At 41.7% G+C, this 18,398-nt stretch overlaps 1 protein-coding gene across 5 annotated transcripts in view; it reads left to right on the forward strand.

The window, feature by feature from the left end:
- LOC104923588 (pleckstrin homology domain-containing family M member 3) overlaps window positions 1-18,248 on the forward strand; it is a 36,359-nt gene extending 18,111 nt beyond the window's left edge. For all 5 annotated transcript variants that reach the window (XM_027291230.1, XM_027291228.1, XM_027291229.1 and 2 more), the window contains exons 4-7: window positions 13,124-13,269; window positions 14,071-14,264; window positions 17,928-17,991; window positions 18,128-18,248. In XM_027291230.1, coding sequence (XP_027147031.1) covers window positions 13,124-13,269; window positions 14,071-14,264; window positions 17,928-17,991; window positions 18,128-18,223 — 500 coding nt within the window. In that variant the 3' untranslated portion in view covers window positions 18,224-18,248. The remainder of the gene's footprint in view (window positions 1-13,123; window positions 13,270-14,070; window positions 14,265-17,927; window positions 17,992-18,127) is intronic.
- The last annotated feature ends 150 nt before the right edge of the window (window positions 18,249-18,398 follow it).

Genomic DNA, 18,398 nt, shown 5'->3' on the forward strand with positions numbered 1-18,398 from the left:
TGCCTCTTTGCCTCTGTCATTTTGTCCATAGAGGCTGCTGAGCCCGGTTACATTGCTGCCTTGCCCAGCCTCAGTTCTGTCATGACATCAGCTCCACTTTCTGTTAGCATTCCCGATGGTCCGAAATGCTTGTGGTACAAACACGAACACCCCCCCGGTGCTTTGAGCTCACAAGTTTGGCTAACAAACTGAGCTAACATTAGCTAACAGCAGCTACAGTTGGCAGCAGTTTACTTCACTGTCCATCAGGAAACTCTGTAAATCACAGAGAGTCGAGGCGGAGCAGCCGGAGGACATCAGAGGGAAAACCTGAAAACATTTTCTCCATAAAATATGATCCAATTTCACCAAAATCAGTGAAGTAGTTGGTGGTGTGTGACTTTACGTACTTCTCACAGGTGATTGTATTCGGAGCACAAAGTTCCAAAATCGTGCAAAAACCGATGTACAAATTACAGACCCCATTCACCTGATAACAAGTCAGTGTATCGTCAACATGATTTAAAATCTGTTATTTTATTTTAGTAATGTTACACGATGTTGCAGGAAATACAGAAGTATTGTGTATAGTTGGACCGGCAGACATGTAACTGAAGGAAGTGTACAGCAGTGCAGTCACAGAAAGAAGAAGTCAGGCAGTGCCTCTTTTTTACTGCCCTTCTAGCAAAAAAAAAAAAAAGTATCAAGTTGTTTTTAGGGTAAGTTATATTTAAGTAAAACATTGAGTTACTCAGTGTGATAGAATATTTTCACAGTGCTGCGTTCGAATCCGTCTTCTATCTCTGGCTAATCTTTTGTCTGCTTCACTCTCCTTCATTGAAAATCCAGAATCTATTATTCCATGAATATGGAATATCTTTCACCGCGAAGGTTCAGTCCCTTGTCGTGGAGGTTAGCCGCCGGCTTCATGTTTCCACATCACATTTGTGTAAGGTTGCACTGCATCATGATTGGCTTTCAAAACAACTCATTCAAACGTTGATTTAAGAGAAACTCCTTCAGCAGATAAATGTGAAAATTGTCTGTCTCGGAATCAAGAAGAACAAATGTTTTTTTTCTGAGGTCTGTATTTGATTTGAAGTGTTTTTTATTAGTATTTTCACTCCTGTGAAGCGCATGTATGAAGGGTGAACTGACAGATGTTCTGTCTTTCAGAGGTTATGATATGGACTAAACCTTTCAGTATTTAATCTCTTTTTTTTCATATCCTGAACCATTACAGCCCGTCTCCCTCCTTTCATTGTTAGTCTCCATGCCAGGCCCTTGGACAGCCCCATAAATGGCAGGCGGTGCTTTTACTCTCCCTGGGTGTGGAAACGTGGGCTTCCTCTCTCTCTCGTAGGAGGGCTTTGAATAATCACCCGCTCACCTCCCTTTTTATTTGTAACAACTGGCTTATTATGCAGAGCTGTTTGAAAGGCCAGCTGAAACAGGAACAAGGACAGAGGCCGTCTGGGGCCAACTGATGATAATTGGTCGGCTTAAAGCACCGGAGGAGAGGAAAAATGGATATGAATGAATGAATGAGAACGAATGAAAGCGGCCTGGGGATGCTACAGGGTCAGGCTTGATCGTTTGTTTGATTGAGGGTTTCTGGGTAGAGCTGGATGGAGGGACAGCTGGATACGTCCATTTTCTATACAGAGCACACCTCTGTACTCAATCCGTTTCTTTCCCTCCTTCCCCTCCTTTTTTTTCACCAGTTCATTCAAACTCTGTCTTTTTGTCTACCTCTGTCCCCCCTCATTATTTCACTGTACTGTTCTTAGTCTCCTGTAGTGTACTCAGCACGTCCTGAAAAAAGGTATTTCACACTCTTTAAATTCAAGGCCTTAAAACTGCATTGAAGTCCACAAATTATTGTTTTTTTTTCCACTCTCCCCATCTTAAAATAAGAATGATTGATGCTAAACGAATTTCTGGTTTCTGCTTGGGAAACTTATGACAGCCATTTTCTCTGTTTCCTGCCATTTTACAATGGAAAACAAACAATCATTGGCAGTCGCAGCCCTGCTGCTCAGTCGTGTCACTCAATGTAAGCAGTTTATTTGTACATGATTGTAGCCACTTTTAAAAAATTGCCTCAGACATAGTGAAGAGTGAAGATAGTTAACTGGTTCCACCCTGGACTCAAACGGAAAATGGATTATATCCCACATGCTGAGTGCTGAAACAGCGGCAACCGCTGTGCTGGCTGTGATGAACAGGGGAAATTAGCTACAGAGACCAAAAAAGTTTTTTGTACCAGGCTGTAAACATGTTTATTTCTGCTGTGAAGTTGGACATTTGAACATGGGGACTTATGGAGACCGACTCGTTCTGTAGCCAGCCTTAAGTGGACGTCGAGGGCTGCAGTTTTTGGCACTCTGCGAAGGCTTCACGTCACAGCCCCAGAGTTGCTGCTTGGTAGGATTGCAGTTGAGCACCCAGGCGCATTCAGCCGTCTCAGGTCCATCGATGATCCACGTGTTTTCCGATATTTTGATTAGCTAGAAGTTAGAAAAGGTGGGCCTGCCAACGTGGCGAGATTTCGAGCTTCAAAACAGTTCTTTGTAAACCAGTGGGTGACGTCACGGATACATGCGGTTCTTTTTACTGTCAGTGGCCATTATCAATGTTTTTGATTGTGATGGATTTGTTTAGAATAAAAAATACAATAAACTGCAATAAGTTGTAAATCGACCTGGACTTAAGTCTGGCTGTAAGCGTCATTATTGATATAATATTTGCAGATAAATGGTAACTCTCATATCGTCCCTCTGAACCTCAGAAGCCTAATTCATCAAATGATTTCCTGTGTAGGATTATTTATATATGAAGCCGCAATCTAAACAAGATCTCTTGATGTTCAGGACGCTACTTTAGTTCCCCAGATTTCTCTTTGAACTTGTTTCAAGTCTGTCCTTTGCATATGCATGCTGCGTCCATCCATACATATCGAGTGATTGGTTATTTAACATCAAAATGTGAAATGTATTCAACTATTACACATGGGAATGCTGCGTTTTTTATTCCTTTTGAAGGAAATGGTTAGTGTTTGTTTGAACCATGACCCCATCACCCCCATCACCTGCACAGACACCACACACACACACACACACCACACCCACACACACACACACACACACACACACACACACCGCAAGTGTGTAGTCCGGTTCGGTGACCCCTGTCGTTGCACAGGAGCACATTCTCAGGCCCCCCGACAGACCTGTGAAGCTGTTGGACAGGGGGCTTCGGGTGAGTGGGAATTGGTAGATATGAGGGAATCAAGAAGTAGGAGGTGGGCTCACATCAAAAGATGGACTCTAACTCACACGCACACACACTTTCTCACTCACTGTCTTACTCACAGTACTCTCCGTTTGTGCACACTTTCATTCGAGTGTTTGGTCGGTGTGAATGAGACACATCAAAGCTCAGGCTTCGCCCATCTTTTCAGTTTTAATTCACACACATGTACATAACAGACACACGCACCACAACACACACCCACACAACACACACACACACACACACACACACACACAGACACACACACACACACACACACACACACCGGTGTCCTCTCAGAGTGTGGTGGTTTAGAACCAGAGGCGGGCAATGAAAGCAGGAGCCCCTTTTTGCCCTGATGTCACCACTCTCTCACTTTCTGTATATCTGTGTCTCTCTACCTCCCGCCCCTCCCGCCACACACCACCCCCTCCCCGAGCAGGTCAAAGTGACCCTCTTCACCACAGGAGCCGCATACAATCGGTAGACCTTTGAGCTACGTTTGAATTCCCATTCATCTTTCCCTCTGTCCCTCTTTCTCTCTGTCCCAGAAAAGACCCATAAAAGATCAGGAGCCCGCGAGACAGCAGTTGTTACTGTGTGTGATAATGGAGGAAGAAGTATTCATAGTTTCTTCCTAAATTAAGAAAGTGAGCATTCAGTAAAGTTGTATATTTCTGCCAGCACTTGAAAATAGAAAAAAAATATATGTGGTGTGAGTCGTAGTCGAAATGGTTGTGTTAGTTGTTCTGCTAGACATATGTATACATGTGTAACTTAGATAAGATAAGAGACAGACTCCCACTGGGGAAATTCACTTAACACCAGCTTGTAAACACAAGGTTGATGGAAATATTATAGAATATAGAATATATATTTATTTATTATCAAATAATTATTGTGGCCTCTTGTTTTTATTGTTTGATCTTTAAATCGTTTGAGATGCAGCTAAATTAGAAAAAGATAAAGTCAATTTTTCTCAGTTTTCTGTCCTTGGTCTATACATTTTTTAGAAAATAAAAAATACCCCATCATGTTACTGGAGACAAATCATTTTCTTCATATCTCATGACATTTTGCATATAGAGCAAATATAGACCATACTCTTTTGATATTGTTTACAGAGGCTGGCAATTCCACTATGAGCAAACATTTGGTGACAGTGGAAGGAAAAGCTTCCTTTTTTAAATTTTAAAATCTTGCGTTAGAAATTTTTAAAGAAAAAAAATTCTAAAAAGCTCATTTGGAACCCAGTTCAACAACCGTCTTGTTTATGACCTCAATATAAAATTGTTTAATTAACACCTGCACAGCCGTGTCAAAAACATCATAAAAAAATCAGTCCCAGATTTACTCTTGTGTGGCGGCTTCTTGCTCGCTCACTCTCTCCTTTTCTCTTCTTAGCTTCCTCCATCAACGTCCTCTTCATGCCTCTTTGCCTCTGTCATTTTGTCCATAGAGGCTGCTGAGCCCGGTTACATTGCTGCCTTGCCCAGCCTCAGTTCTGTCATGACATCAGCTCCACTTTCTGTTAGCATTCCCGATGGTCCGAAATGCTTGTGGTACAAACACGAACACCCCCCCGGTGCTTTGAGCTCACAAGTTTGGCTAACAAACTGAGCTAACATTAGCTAACAGCAGCTACAGTTGGCAGCAGTTTACTTCACTGTCCATCAGGAAACTCTGTAAATCACAGAGAGCTGAGGCGGAGCAGCCGGAGGATATCAGAGGGAAAACCTGGAAACATTTTCTCCATAAAATATTATCCAATTTCACCAAAATCAGTGAAGTAGTTGGTGGTGTATGACTTTACGTACTTCTCACAGGTGATTGTATTCGGAGCACAAAGATCCAAAATCGTGCAAAAACAGATGTACGAATTACAGACACCATTCACCTGATAACAAGTCAGTGTATCGTCAACATGATTTAAAATCTGTTATTTTATGTTAGTAATGTTACACGATGTTGCAGGAAATACAGAAGTATGTGATGTAGTTGGACAGGCAGACATGTAACTGAAGGAAGTGTACAGCAGTGCAGTCGCAGAAGAAGAAGTCAGACAGTGCCTCCTTTTTTACTGCCATTCTAGCAAAAAAAAAAAAGTATCAAGTTGTTTTTAGGGTAAGTTATATTTAAGTAAAACATTGAGTTACTCAGTGTGATAGAATATTTTCACAGTGCTGCGTTCGAATCCGTCTTCTATCTCTGGCTAATACTTTTGTCTGCTTCACTCTCCTTCATTGAAAAATCCAGAATCTATTAATTCCATGAATATGCAAATATCTTTCACCGCGAAGGTTCAGTCCATTGTCAGTGGAGGTGAGCCGCAGGCTTCATGTTTCCACATCACATTTGTGTAAGGTATGCACTGCATCATGATTGGCTTTCAAACAAACTCATTCAAACGTTGATTTAAAGAGAAACTCTCTTCAGCAGATAAATGTGAAAATTGTCTGTCGTCGAGAATCAAGAAGAACAAAATGTTTTGGTCTGAGGTCTGTATTTGATTTGAAGTGTTTTTTATTAGAGTATTTTCATCCTGTGAAGCGCATGTATGAAGGGTGAACTGACAGATGTTCCTGTCTTTCAGAGGTTATGATATGGACTAAACCTTTCAGTATTTAATCTCTCTTTTTTTTCATATCCTGAACCATTACAGCCCGTCTCCCTCCTTTCATTGTTAGTCTCCATGCCAGGCCCTTGGACAGCCCCATAAATGGCAGGCGGTGCTTTTACTCTCCCTGGGTGTGAAACGTGGGCTTCCTCTCTCTCTCGTAGGAGGGCTTTGAATAATCACCCGCTCACCTCCCTTTTTATTTGTAACAACTGGCTTATTAATGCAGAGCTGTTTGAAAGGCCAGCTGAAACAGGAACAAGGACAGAGGCCGTCTGGGGCCAACTGATGATAATTGGTCGGCTTAAAGCACCGGAGGAGAGGAAAAATGGATGAATGAATGAATGAGAACGAATGAAAGCGGCCTGGGGATGCTACAGTGGTCAGGCTTGATCGTAGTTGTTTGATTGAAGGGTTTCTGGGTAGAGCTGGATGGGAGGGACAGCTGGATACGTCCATTTTCTATACAGAGCACACCTCTGCTCACTCAATCCGTTTCTTTCCCTCCTTCCCCTCCCTTTTTTTTCACCAGTTCATTCAAACTCTGTCTTTTTGTCTACCTCTGTCCCCCCTCATTTATTTCACTGTATCTGTTCTTAGTCTCCTGTAGTGTTACTCAGCACGTCCTGAAAAAAGGTATTTCACACTCTTTAAATTCAAGGCCTTAAAACTGCATTGAAGTCCACAAGTTATTGTTTTTTTTTCACTCTCCCCATCTTAAAAATAAGAATGATTGATGCTAAACTGAATTTCTGGGTTTCTGCTTGAGGAACTTATGACAGCCATTTTCTCTGTTTCCTGCCATTTTACACATGGAAAACAACAATCATTGGCAGTCGCAGCCCTGCTGCTCAGTCAGTGTCACTCAATGTAATGCAGTTTATTTGTACAATGATTGTAGCCACTTTTAAAAAAATTGCCTCAGACATAGTGAAGAGTGAAGAGTAGTTAACTGGTTCCACCCTGGACTCAAACGGAAAATGGATTTATATCCCACATGCTGAGTGCTGAAACAAGCGGCAACCGCTGTGGCTGTGGCTGTGATGAACAGGGAAATTAGCTACAGAGACCAAAACAGTTTTTTGTACCAGGCTGTAAACATGTTTATTTCTGCTGTGAAGTTGGACATTTGAACATGGGGACTTATGGAGACTGACTCGTTCTGTAGCCAGCCTTAAGTGGACGTTCGAGGGACTGCAGTTTTTGGCACTCTGCGAAGGCTTCAAGTCACAGCCACAGAAGTTGCTGCTTGGTAGTAATTGCTTGTTAGAGCACCCAGGCGTCATTCAGCCCGTCTCAGGTCCATCGATGATCCACGTGTTTTCCGATATTTTGATTAGCTAGAAGTTAGAAAAGGTGGGCCTGCCAACGTGGCGAGATTTCGAGCTTCAAAACAGTTCTTCGTAAAGCAGTGGGTGACGTCACGGATACAATGCCGGTTCTTTTTACTGTCAGTGGCCATTATCAAATGTTTTTGATTGTTTGATGGGACTTGTTTAGAATAAAAAAATACAATAAACTGCAATAAGTTGTAAATCGACCTGGACTTGATGTCTGGCTGTAAGCGTCATTATTGATATAATATTTGCAGATAAATGGTAAACTCTCATATCGTCCCTCTGAACCTCAGAAGCCTAATTCATCAAATCGATTTCCTGTGTAGGATTATTCATATATGAAGCCGCTAATCTAAACAAGATCTCTTGATGTTCAGGACGCTACTTTAGTTTCCACAGATTTCTCTTTGAACTTGTTTCAAGTCTGTCCTTTGCATATGCATGCTGCGTCCATCCATACATATCGAGTGATTGGTTATTTAACATCAAAATGTGAAATGTATTCAACTAATTACACATGGGAAATGCTGCGTTTTTTATTCCTTTTGAAGGAAATGGTTAGTGTTTGTTTGAAGACCATGACTCCCCATCACCCCCATCACATGCACAGACACACACACACACACACACACACACACACACACACACCGCAAGTGTGTAGTCCGGTTCGGTGACCCCTGTCGTTGCACAGGAGCACATTCTCAGGCCCCCCGACAGACCATGTGAAGCTGTTGGACAGAGGGGCTTCGGGTGAAGTGGGAATTGGTAGATATGAGGGAATCAAGGAAGTAGGAGGTGGGCTCACATCAAAAGATGGACTCTAACTCACACGCACACACACTTTCTCACTCACTGTCTTACTCACAGTACTCTCCGTTTGTGCACACTTTCATTCGAGTGTTTGGTCGGTGTGAATGAGACACATCAAAGCTCAGGCTTCGCCCATCTTTTCAGTTTTAATTCACACACATGTACATAACAGACACACGCACACACACACACACACACACACACACACACACACACACACCGGTGTCCTCTCAGAGGTGTGGTGGTTTAGAACCAGAGGCGGGCAGATGAAAGCAGGAGCCCCTTTTTGCCCTGATGTCACCACTCTCTCACTTTCTGTATATCTGTGTCTCTCTACCTCCCGCCCCTCCCGCCACACACCACCCCCTCCCCGAGCAGGTCAAAGTGACCCTCTCTCACCACAGAGAGCCGCAGTACAATCGGTAGACCTTTGAGCTACGTTTGAATTCCCATTCATCTTTCCCTCTGTCCCTCTTTCTCTCTGTCCCAGAAAGACCCATAAAAGATCAGAGACCAGCAGAGACAGCAGTTGTTACTGTGTGCTGATAATGGAGGAAGAAAGTATTCATAGTTTCTTCCTAAATTAAGAAAGTAGCATTCAGTAAAGTTGTAATATTTCTGCAGCACTTGAAAATAGAAAAAAAAATATAGTGGTGGTGAAGTCGTAGTCGAAAATGTTGTGTTGAGGTTGTGCTAGAATATGTATTACATGTGTAACTTTAAGATAAGATAAGACAGACTCCCACACTGGGGAAATTCACTTAACACAGCAGCTTGTAAACACAAGGTTGATGAGAAATATATAGAATATAGAAATATATATTTTTATTTATTATTCAAATAATTATTGTGGCCTCTTGTTTTTATTGTTTGACTCTTTAAATCGTTTGAGATGCAGCTAAATTAGACAAAAGATAAAGATCAATTATTTTCTCAGATTTTCTGTCCTTGGTCTATACATTTTTTAGAAAATAAAAAACCCCATCATGTTACTGGAGACAACATTTTCTTCTTCTTTCTCAACAGACAAAAACTCAAAGGGAGAAGCTACTGATACCAATATCTCATGACATTTTGCATATAGAGCAAATATAGACCATACTCTTTATCATATTGTTTACAGAGGCTGAGCAATTCCCACTATGAGCAAGCACTTGGTGACAGTGGCAAGGAAAAGCTTCCTTTTTTAAATTTTAAAATCTTGCGTTAGAAAAATTTTAAAGAAACATAAATTCTAAAAAGCTCAATTTGGAACCCAGTTCAACAACCCGTCTATGTTTATGACCTCAATAATAAATTGTTTAATTAACACCTGCACAGCCGTGTCAAAAACATCATAAAAATGACTTTATGGCTGAACAGTAGACTGTTCATGTGTATCTAATAAAGTGGACTCACTGACTGAATCACTTAATACAATAAATATACACACAAACATATAGCATAAGCGTTTTATTGATCTGCAGTAACAAAACATATATGTACTGTATTAATTCATTCTTTGTACAGTACTGCAGTCTGTCCTTGTTGGTTCAGTCTTCGGCTCTCTGTTTTGAGGTGGTTTTGCTGCTGCTGCTGCTCCTTAAGCTTGTGGTCAGGGTCAGGTCACCATCTGATTTATATATGTGGTGTTATTTCATCCTTTCTCTTCCTCTCTAGTCCCACATGCATTATCTGTTGAGGCTTTGCTGCTTGTTTTATTGCACAGTGCACATTATAGACTGCCACAGCTGTGGTACAAGTGCATTTGCCTCAGTGTGGGTGTGTTCTCTTCTGGTGCTCATGATATAGAATTTGAGGTTAAGGTTAAAGGTTGTTATTTAGTCTGCAAATGTTTTCAAGCTATGTATGTATGTGTCTTTGTTCCTCTGGTTCCAACAGCAGCAGACCAAAGTCGAGGCCACAATTGGCCAGAAAGCCAGCCTGGTGGTCAACCCTTTCCTCGAAGTGACATAGCGTTTCTTGACTGTTGACCATCCCCTGTGCCTGCTGGCTTCCAACCAGTGGACTGTGGTTTTTTTGAAAGAGCATCCACCCCAACAACAGCATGAGCTCACTGCTGTAATTAGCCTAAATCTGAGTTACACATATGTGTTTGATCAAAAGTCCTTCATAAAGATAAGACTTTGTTGTGTTTTTTCCATCGTATCCACAAAAAATCCTTTCATTCCAAAGAAAAACCAATTTCCATTGTATAAACCTAGCAAATGGTGAAAATAGATGCTGATAATTTGTAGATTACTGCCATGTTCGGCACACTGCTCCTCCTCCTCAAAAGTGTTTTAGGGATACAGCAAAAACGGCAGAAATTATTGCAGAATCAGAATACGATGGGAACAGCCAGACCACATGTGGAGGTGACTCATACTGTGATCGGACGTCTAACTTTAGCCTCATCTGAAGTTCACCTAAGTCGAGCTACCCTTGGAAAAAGCTGCGGACAAACCTGGAAGTGGAGCCGATACGACACTACTTTATGAGACTCTTAATAAACAAATATGACATGAAGGACGGTGGTCAAATCAAGCAGTTTAAATACGTCACATGACGTATTTAAACTGCTTGATCTCTAGATTAACCAATAATGTAAAAATAAATGAACAGATAAAATGGCGTTTACAGCCCTGTATCAGTCTATCATTCAGTCTATGTGCGGCTGACTGGTGCTTCATTGTGAGTTATTTTTCTTTTGGTCAGATAAAACAGGATTCTCAGCACTGATTAGACCATTGTCTGCCTGCTTTAGATGTCAGATTCTTGCCTGTGATTGAAAATTGGACTAACTTCTCTTTATTGTTTGTCTTCATCCGTCCTTGTTTGATCTTCCTCTTCTCTTTCAGGTGATTTCTTCTTTCCTCTCATGTCTTGATAGCCTTTTTACTCATTCTTTTTTTTAAAGTCTGTGTTGTTTTCTTGTCTTGAAGCACGACTGACAAACAGGCTGACACACGTCTCTCTTCCTCCGTCAGTCTTCTTTTCTTTTTTTCAGTAGCTTTCCATGCCTCTCTTTTCCAAAGACCCAGATAAGAATCTTCCGTTTCTTTTCTTCTCCACCTCTCTTTCATTCGCTGGAGAGGAAAATGTTTTCCTCCAGGCCCCATGTACTCCCAGATCGTGTGGATAAGGGACACCTGTCGCAGTGCTGTGGCGTTTGTGTGATCGCAAAGCAGGTCCGGGTGTTTGGGTGAAGAATGAACTTTAAAGAGTGTAGAAGACAAAGCAGACAGCGCGGCGGCCGTCAGGTTGAATAGAGCTGTTGGTCTTGTCTGTCTACAAAACACCTTCTTACTGAAGTCCAGGGTGTTGTGACTAGAAGAACCAAGACTCTGTTGTCTGAGGGGTCACTTCAAATGAATTTGGCAGGTAGATTTTGGCGAACATGGATATAAATCTCAGAAGGATTTCTAACTGCAAATAGAATATCGCACACAGTTTTGGACATATTGAAGGACATACATGTGGATTAAGGAGTTTGACAAGATTAGGTGGGCTTCCTCCCAAAAACCAAAAGTAATGTTGCTTCTTCCTACACCTCCTACACCATGGTGACATTACTAATCATTGATGCACCAACTCCTCAAAAAATTTAATTTTGTGGATGGAGACCTGAGATATAAAAATAGATCATTTAACCAGAACCTGAACCACAAAAATGCAGTCAAGCAAGGACTTCATGACTTAAATATAGTTAGTCACCAAAACTAAATGTGGTAACAAACATGTTTTTAGCTGTTCCTGAATGCCACACTCAAAGGTGGGCAGTCATAAAGAGGGAGCCGGGTGCAATAGTTGTTAAAATATGTTTCTGTCACTTTTCATCTCTAATAAATGCAAAAAAAAACATTTTTATTTATATAGTGCCAAATTCTAACAGAAGGTATCTCATGACCAAGCCCCAACCTCTGTGGCTGGGAAATGAAGCCAATGTGGAAGTGCCAAAAACTGCAATTCATTGAGCGGCCTCTTGAGGCTGGCTACAGAATGATTCAGTCTCCATTATGTTACAGTGTCCAAGTCTGTCCAGTCTTTATACTGTCATTGCTCTTGACACTTTCTGTACAGAGCAGGTCTAGACAGTAACCCAGAAACCCACCATGAGCAAGCACTTGGTGACGGACAGCAAGCACTGTTTGTAACATACATTAGTCTTAGTATATCTTTTTAGTGTATTATAAATGCACATTGTCCCCACAGTTAAACGTTAATGTGTTTTGTCTTTTATTTGGCCCTGAGTACAGTCTGCAGGCTGCCAGGGAGTTTATAGCTTTCAACAAGCCCTACCAATAGAATATTGCAGTAACCTGTTTGTTGGAAGTTCTGCCTGAGATTTGAGACGGGGCAAAAACCTAAACCAAAGATTCAAGAGCTGCTTGTCACGATGCTTCGTGGATGAAAACGTGGTAAAAGTGTCTCTGTATCTTTAGTGATTCATTCTTGAACATAACAATCCACTCACTGATAGCTCCCAATATAAAGACATGCTGCTGGCCATAACAACCCCCAACCCTAACCCTAACGTTTCTATGTCACTCCAATTTGTCCCTATAGGTGAAAAATTGTACCGTTGATCAGAATAAACACATCTTTTCAAAGGTCTAATCAGCACAATGAAATGTTTATCGGGGTCAGAGTTCTTTTAAACTCAGACTATCTTGTTTATTATCTACAGGTTTGCTCGGCTGGATTAGTGTGGTATTTAGTGAGGGGCAATAAACTGACACATATTAACACCAACGAGTTATTAACTCCACAGGCTCTGTGTTCTCCTCGTGTTGGCTTTTCCTGCCACCTCCAGCAGACGGTTAACACTAAAAGGTGACTTGTGCAACACCTTAGGGCCGATTAGCCTGTTTGCACGCATAAATTGACACATGGAAGTCTTTATTGAAGATATCATTTGATAACATGCAGATAATACACACGTTTCACATTAAGATAGTAGAGCATTGTGATTGTTTGAAGCATACTTTTGACACTTTTTTTAACTTAACTGGGTTCCTCATGATTGTAGAGACATTCAGACACCTGAGAGTATCACATATGTGCATGCACACATACTGTACTTACACAGTGACTTTCTCCTCAGGGTGTCAGCGTCCAGTTGGTCTTTCCAGAGGAAAAGCAAAGGTCTGCTACTACAGTGGCTGGTACTACTGCCAGAGCTGCCATCAGGACAACTCCTTCCTCATCCCAGCACGCCTGCTGCACAACTGGGACACCAGCAAGCACAAGGTGGGAAAGCACCAGATACCTGAAATGAAAATACCCACCACCTAAACATACTTATATAACACCTTTGACACTATGCAGTTTCTTACTGTGAGTGACTGGAACATCAGCAGGGTGTCTTTGAAGGCCTTGTAGTTGCTTTATATATTAGGGATCTGCAGTGAGGTCTTATAAATGGCCACATTTGAACATTTTATAGATACTTTCTTCAAATAAAAGTGTTAAAATATGTTTCAGTTCCAATGAAAACATGTAACAATGAAGCAAAATTTAACAGGTGCAACTTTTAGCACAAGTCAACGTGATGTTTTACTTTCTACCTGGTGATCAAAGATAAAATTTTGCAGAGATAACTTTCTAAAATTGTATAAACCACTGTTTTAGAGTCTGATAAACTTCAAACTAGTGGATCTTTGACTCAAACTGGACTTTGCATCACATTTTATTTCTCATTGGTACCTGAAACAACTCACCTCCACCAATGCAGGTTTTAGGTCTGGACGTCCGCTAAGTTCCTCTTGATTTCAGATTGCTGCTGATGTGAGGAAATAGTGGTATATAGTATTTATACCACTCTCATGTCTGTGAAGCTAGAGGCAGGAGACGTCATTTGAGCTTAGCATAAAGACTGTAAAAGGGGGGAAACGGCTAGCCTGGCTTTGTCCAAAGGGAAAGAAAATCTGCTGACGAAGCGGAGGCTTTTGTGAGAATTCTTAGCCGTGCATCATCCATTACAACCATGAATCGTCCGACAATTGTCCTCGGCACAGTGATCCTGATGTAAACGCTGTTATTCTCCTCCAGGTGTCTAAGCAGGCCAAGGAGTTCCTGGAGTTTGTGTACGAGGAGCCCCTGCTGGACGTCCAGCAGCTCAACCCTTGTCTGTACGAGCACTGTGAGCCTCTCAGCACTGTCCTGCGTCTCCGTCAGCAGCTCCAGTCGCTGCGGGCCTACCTGTTCAGCTGCCGGGCAACTGTTGCCGAGGACCTCAGACGAAGGTAGGGTTGGCAGGGACGTCTGTTGTGGTGGGGTGGGGTACTCCTGTACTCTGTAACTTCTGTAATGTCTACTTGAAACTGTAAATAATAAACAACCCTAGAAGGCCTTACCTTGTTAAAACTAATAGGGCCAATGCTAGATGTGGCAAGAGTCAGATTTCACCCAAATCACACAAAAAGACACAAACGATCTGCATGGTTGGGTACTGATGCAAGTAAATAAAAAAATCAGTTTTGACCCTAAAGAACACTGGCACCCCGCTGACAGTAAGTTAGAGTTATCCTTGTTATTATTTATTTTTAATATCAGCAGCCTGTCATCAAGAGTCACACCGACTGAATATGACGAAATATTTGACCTGACACTTGATTACTCAGACATAAACACAGTGATCATATGAGAGATGAGGAGATGTTTACAGTCTGAGTGCATACATATATGTTGCCATAACTTCTTCCTGCATGTATTCCTGTGTGTATATATGCTGCATATACATGAAGGATGTGAGTCTGTATGTGTGTATATGTTACACACACACGTGTGTGTGTGAGATGGTCAGGGAGGGGGATGACTGTTTATCTGAGTGGGGTCCCACACTGAAAGCCTTGTCTGTGAGCTGATGGATGCTGCTTGCCCTCATCTAGGTCACTCATACACTCCAACGGGGCACGTCGAAACGAGAATCATCCACATCAGCAGACAGACTGGAATCTAATCAATACTCGGGATCATTCACAAAAAACATATGTAATACTTAGCATTAACAGTATGTAGCCATGCACATCATGTATAACTTATTCTTTTTTAGAATATAAAAAGGAAAGTGTGTGTAGAGTAACATGCACATTGTTCATTTTAGCCTCAAGCCTATGATGAGTATTTTCCTGTTAGGTCAGTATTTAATTCTTTATAACGCATCACACTGTACTTCTTTGTGTGTATTTTAATAGAGGAGTACAGATGTTATTTAATTTAACAAGAATAGATAAATGCGAGTGGTTATAGATGTCAATGCTAGCTATGAAAACTACTAGTACTTTTACCAGTCTTAAAGTTCCATACCATCACGCTCTGTTGCAGAGCAGATTGAGCAGCATCACGGCATTCTGTGTTTACTTCTGTCCCATTAGCTAGTCCTCGCCACTTCCAAACACTGCAGGATTGATGAGGGCCATGGCGCTAAAATCTTCCCCTAGTCATCAGTCCACTTCAGGGAGGGGGGGTCTGAAGAGAGATGTCTGTTGCATACAGCCAGAGAGCCACACGACCACATGAGGCACTAAAAGCTTTAAATTAGAGAGTACTCTATGTTTGGCCCGGTGCAGCAGTCCTATCAGAGGGTTATGTCTTCTTCAGCATGCTGCACAGGAAATCTTTGACCTGCTTCAAGCCTTGTTGCAATGTTACACAGATGGAGAACATTTCCTAAGACACAAGAATAAGAAAGCCACCTACCGGAAAAGTAACTATAACTGCTCTGTCTGTTGTCAGAATGAATATGAGGAATGGGATTTCAGACAGAAGTAAACACAAGCAGGTTTCTCATTTATAGCAAGCAACCATTCACCAACCTCATCAGGAGAGTGTGCAGTTTGGAAACCTCAGTACTGCGTTCCTGCTTTTTGCAGATGATGTGGTATTGTTGGCTTCATCAGATCATGACTCTGAGGCCATGGTTCTGTATCATAAAACAGTGGATTTTACCTTCTAGTTTGGGAGTTAGTTTCTGCCCCAAGCAATGCAGTATCTCAGAATCTTGTTCACTAGTAATGCTAAAATGAAGACGGAACGGCAGATTGCCGTGGTGGATTGGTGCATCAGAAGTACTGCAGGCATTGTACCAGACCATTGCGGTGAAGAGGGAGTGGAGCTGGAAGACAAAGCTTCCGATTTACCGGTTAATCTATGTTCCAACCCTCACACAAGGCTGTGAGCTTTGGGATAGTACCGAAAGAATAAGATCACAGATACAAGCGGCTGAAACGAGTTTGCTCAAAATAGAGTCTCTGCTCTAGTGAGTTGAATGGAGCCAGCTGAGGTGGTTTAGGAATCTGTTTCCTCAGTGTGTTCCTTTAGAAGTTTTTTGGGCATGTCCAATTGGGAGGAGATCCCGGGAAAGACCCAGAACTTGCTGGAGGGATTACATATCCCATCTGGCCTGGGAATGCCTTGTGATCTCATCCGGAGGAGCTGGAAAATGTTTGGAATACCCTGCTGTGAATTATCTTTGAAGGTGGCTCCTGGTTCAAACCCCAAGTTGGTTTGCATCTTCTCCCTGGGTTTGTGTGACCAAAGACATGCAGGATAATTGGTGACTCTAAATTGTACGTAGGTAAGAATGAATGGTTGTGTCTCTAGGTGTCTGCTTTGTGATGAACAGGTGACTTGTCCAGGGTTGCTAAGGCATACTAGGTGGTTAGGGAAGTAGTGGTTGCGGTACAAGTTGCAGTTATATCCACCTTATGTCTTGAAATGAGCGCTGACAAATCATTAAACGTTAACGCCACAAACTTACCACATCCAAAAAGTTGTATCAACACTTGTTGACACTGTGTAAACATAAATAAGTTTATAAGTTTGACAAAGATAAGATTAATTGCAGAGATATTGTCTTGGTTTGCATTAGATTGTAATGTGTTTGTCCACCCCTACACATGTTTGCAGGACTTCCTACATCTGCTGGTTCACACATACACACTTAGTCAGGACAGCCCCTCCTTCAGTACACAAATCAACGAGCGATAACAGAATTGAAATGAAAGGTGTGTCTGCAGGACTGGAAAGAGGATATAGTGAAATGAAATATGAAGGTCTTACACAAATATTGTCACTTGTTGGCATACATGCACATATCTGTGTATCTTCTGTTTGTAATCTAATCCCAAAATATGTTCCTTCTCAAGCACTTGTATCAAGATCAGCACACACATCTGAGCACTGCCTACACAGGTTACTGGAGCCGAGTGTGTATGTGTGTGTTGTTTTATGAATGCTGATGTGGTAACCATTGGTAACGTACCCAACAGTACGGGTTTATCAGTTGTGCCTATCACCATGAGGTGCTTGGTTCACACACACGAATACACACACACACACACTTGTGTTTTGGTGACACTCATCACAGCTTAGATGGGATTTAACATGGTGCCATTCATCTTAGTGGTCTGAGAGGAGGCCTCACACACACACACACACACACACACACACACACACACACATATATATATTTCAGCAGAGCTCTATGTGTGTCACATATAATAGACAATGGAATAATACTGCCTGTAGGTTGTTCAGCTCTGTGGACTGAAAGGCTGCTGGTTAAACATTAAATCAGTTTAGAGCTCATATTTAACTACAGTATGTGTATCTAAATGTTGTGTGTGGTTTTTGTGCTGGTGCAAAGGATAGCATGTCTGCAAATAAGAGGTACTGCTGGAAATAAAGGAGAAGCTCCTGAATTATCTGCAATATGTTTTTTGTATTAACTGAAAATAATGCACATCACTATTGTAGTTTATTATCATTCACTACACTGCTTGAACACAAATAAAACGTATTCTTTTCTCTTTATTTTGTAGCTTTGTATACTTAATATTGTACATGTGAACAATAAGTTAATTCTACCTTGACCGTAGCCTTTTTTTCCTTTTGTCTTTTCACAGGATCTTCCCCAGGGAATACCTGCTACAGCACATTCACCTGTACTCCATGGCTGACCTGCAGCAGGTACGCATGCACATTTATGTATTCAGTAATGGTGATGTCTTATCTAACAACTAAACTGAGACTTGTAAACATTTTCACACTGTCATGCACGCCTTGGTCTTCCAACTTTTTCCAACCGTTAGTTACTTTGTTACAGGACGTAGTTTGGAAAGCAGACAGGGTCGCTGGGTACTGTCCAAACCACAGCAACGGCAAGATTCCTGATTACAAAACAGAAAGTTGTGCAGTGTGAGCAGTGCAGTGATCTGACGACTTTGCTTAAGCCTCACACTACATTACCACTGAGAGTCAAGTCAGTGACTGAAAAGCGTTTAATCATGATAGTTTATGTGTTTCAGAAGAAGTTAATGAAGACATCCTGGCTGTGCTCACACTGCTAACATTTTCCAGCTAGATACAATAGCTAT

Source organism: Larimichthys crocea, chromosome XVIII, assembly GCF_000972845.2.
Source record: "Larimichthys crocea isolate SSNF chromosome XVIII, L_crocea_2.0, whole genome shotgun sequence".
NCBI classification, from domain to species: domain Eukaryota; kingdom Metazoa; phylum Chordata; class Actinopteri; family Sciaenidae; genus Larimichthys; species Larimichthys crocea.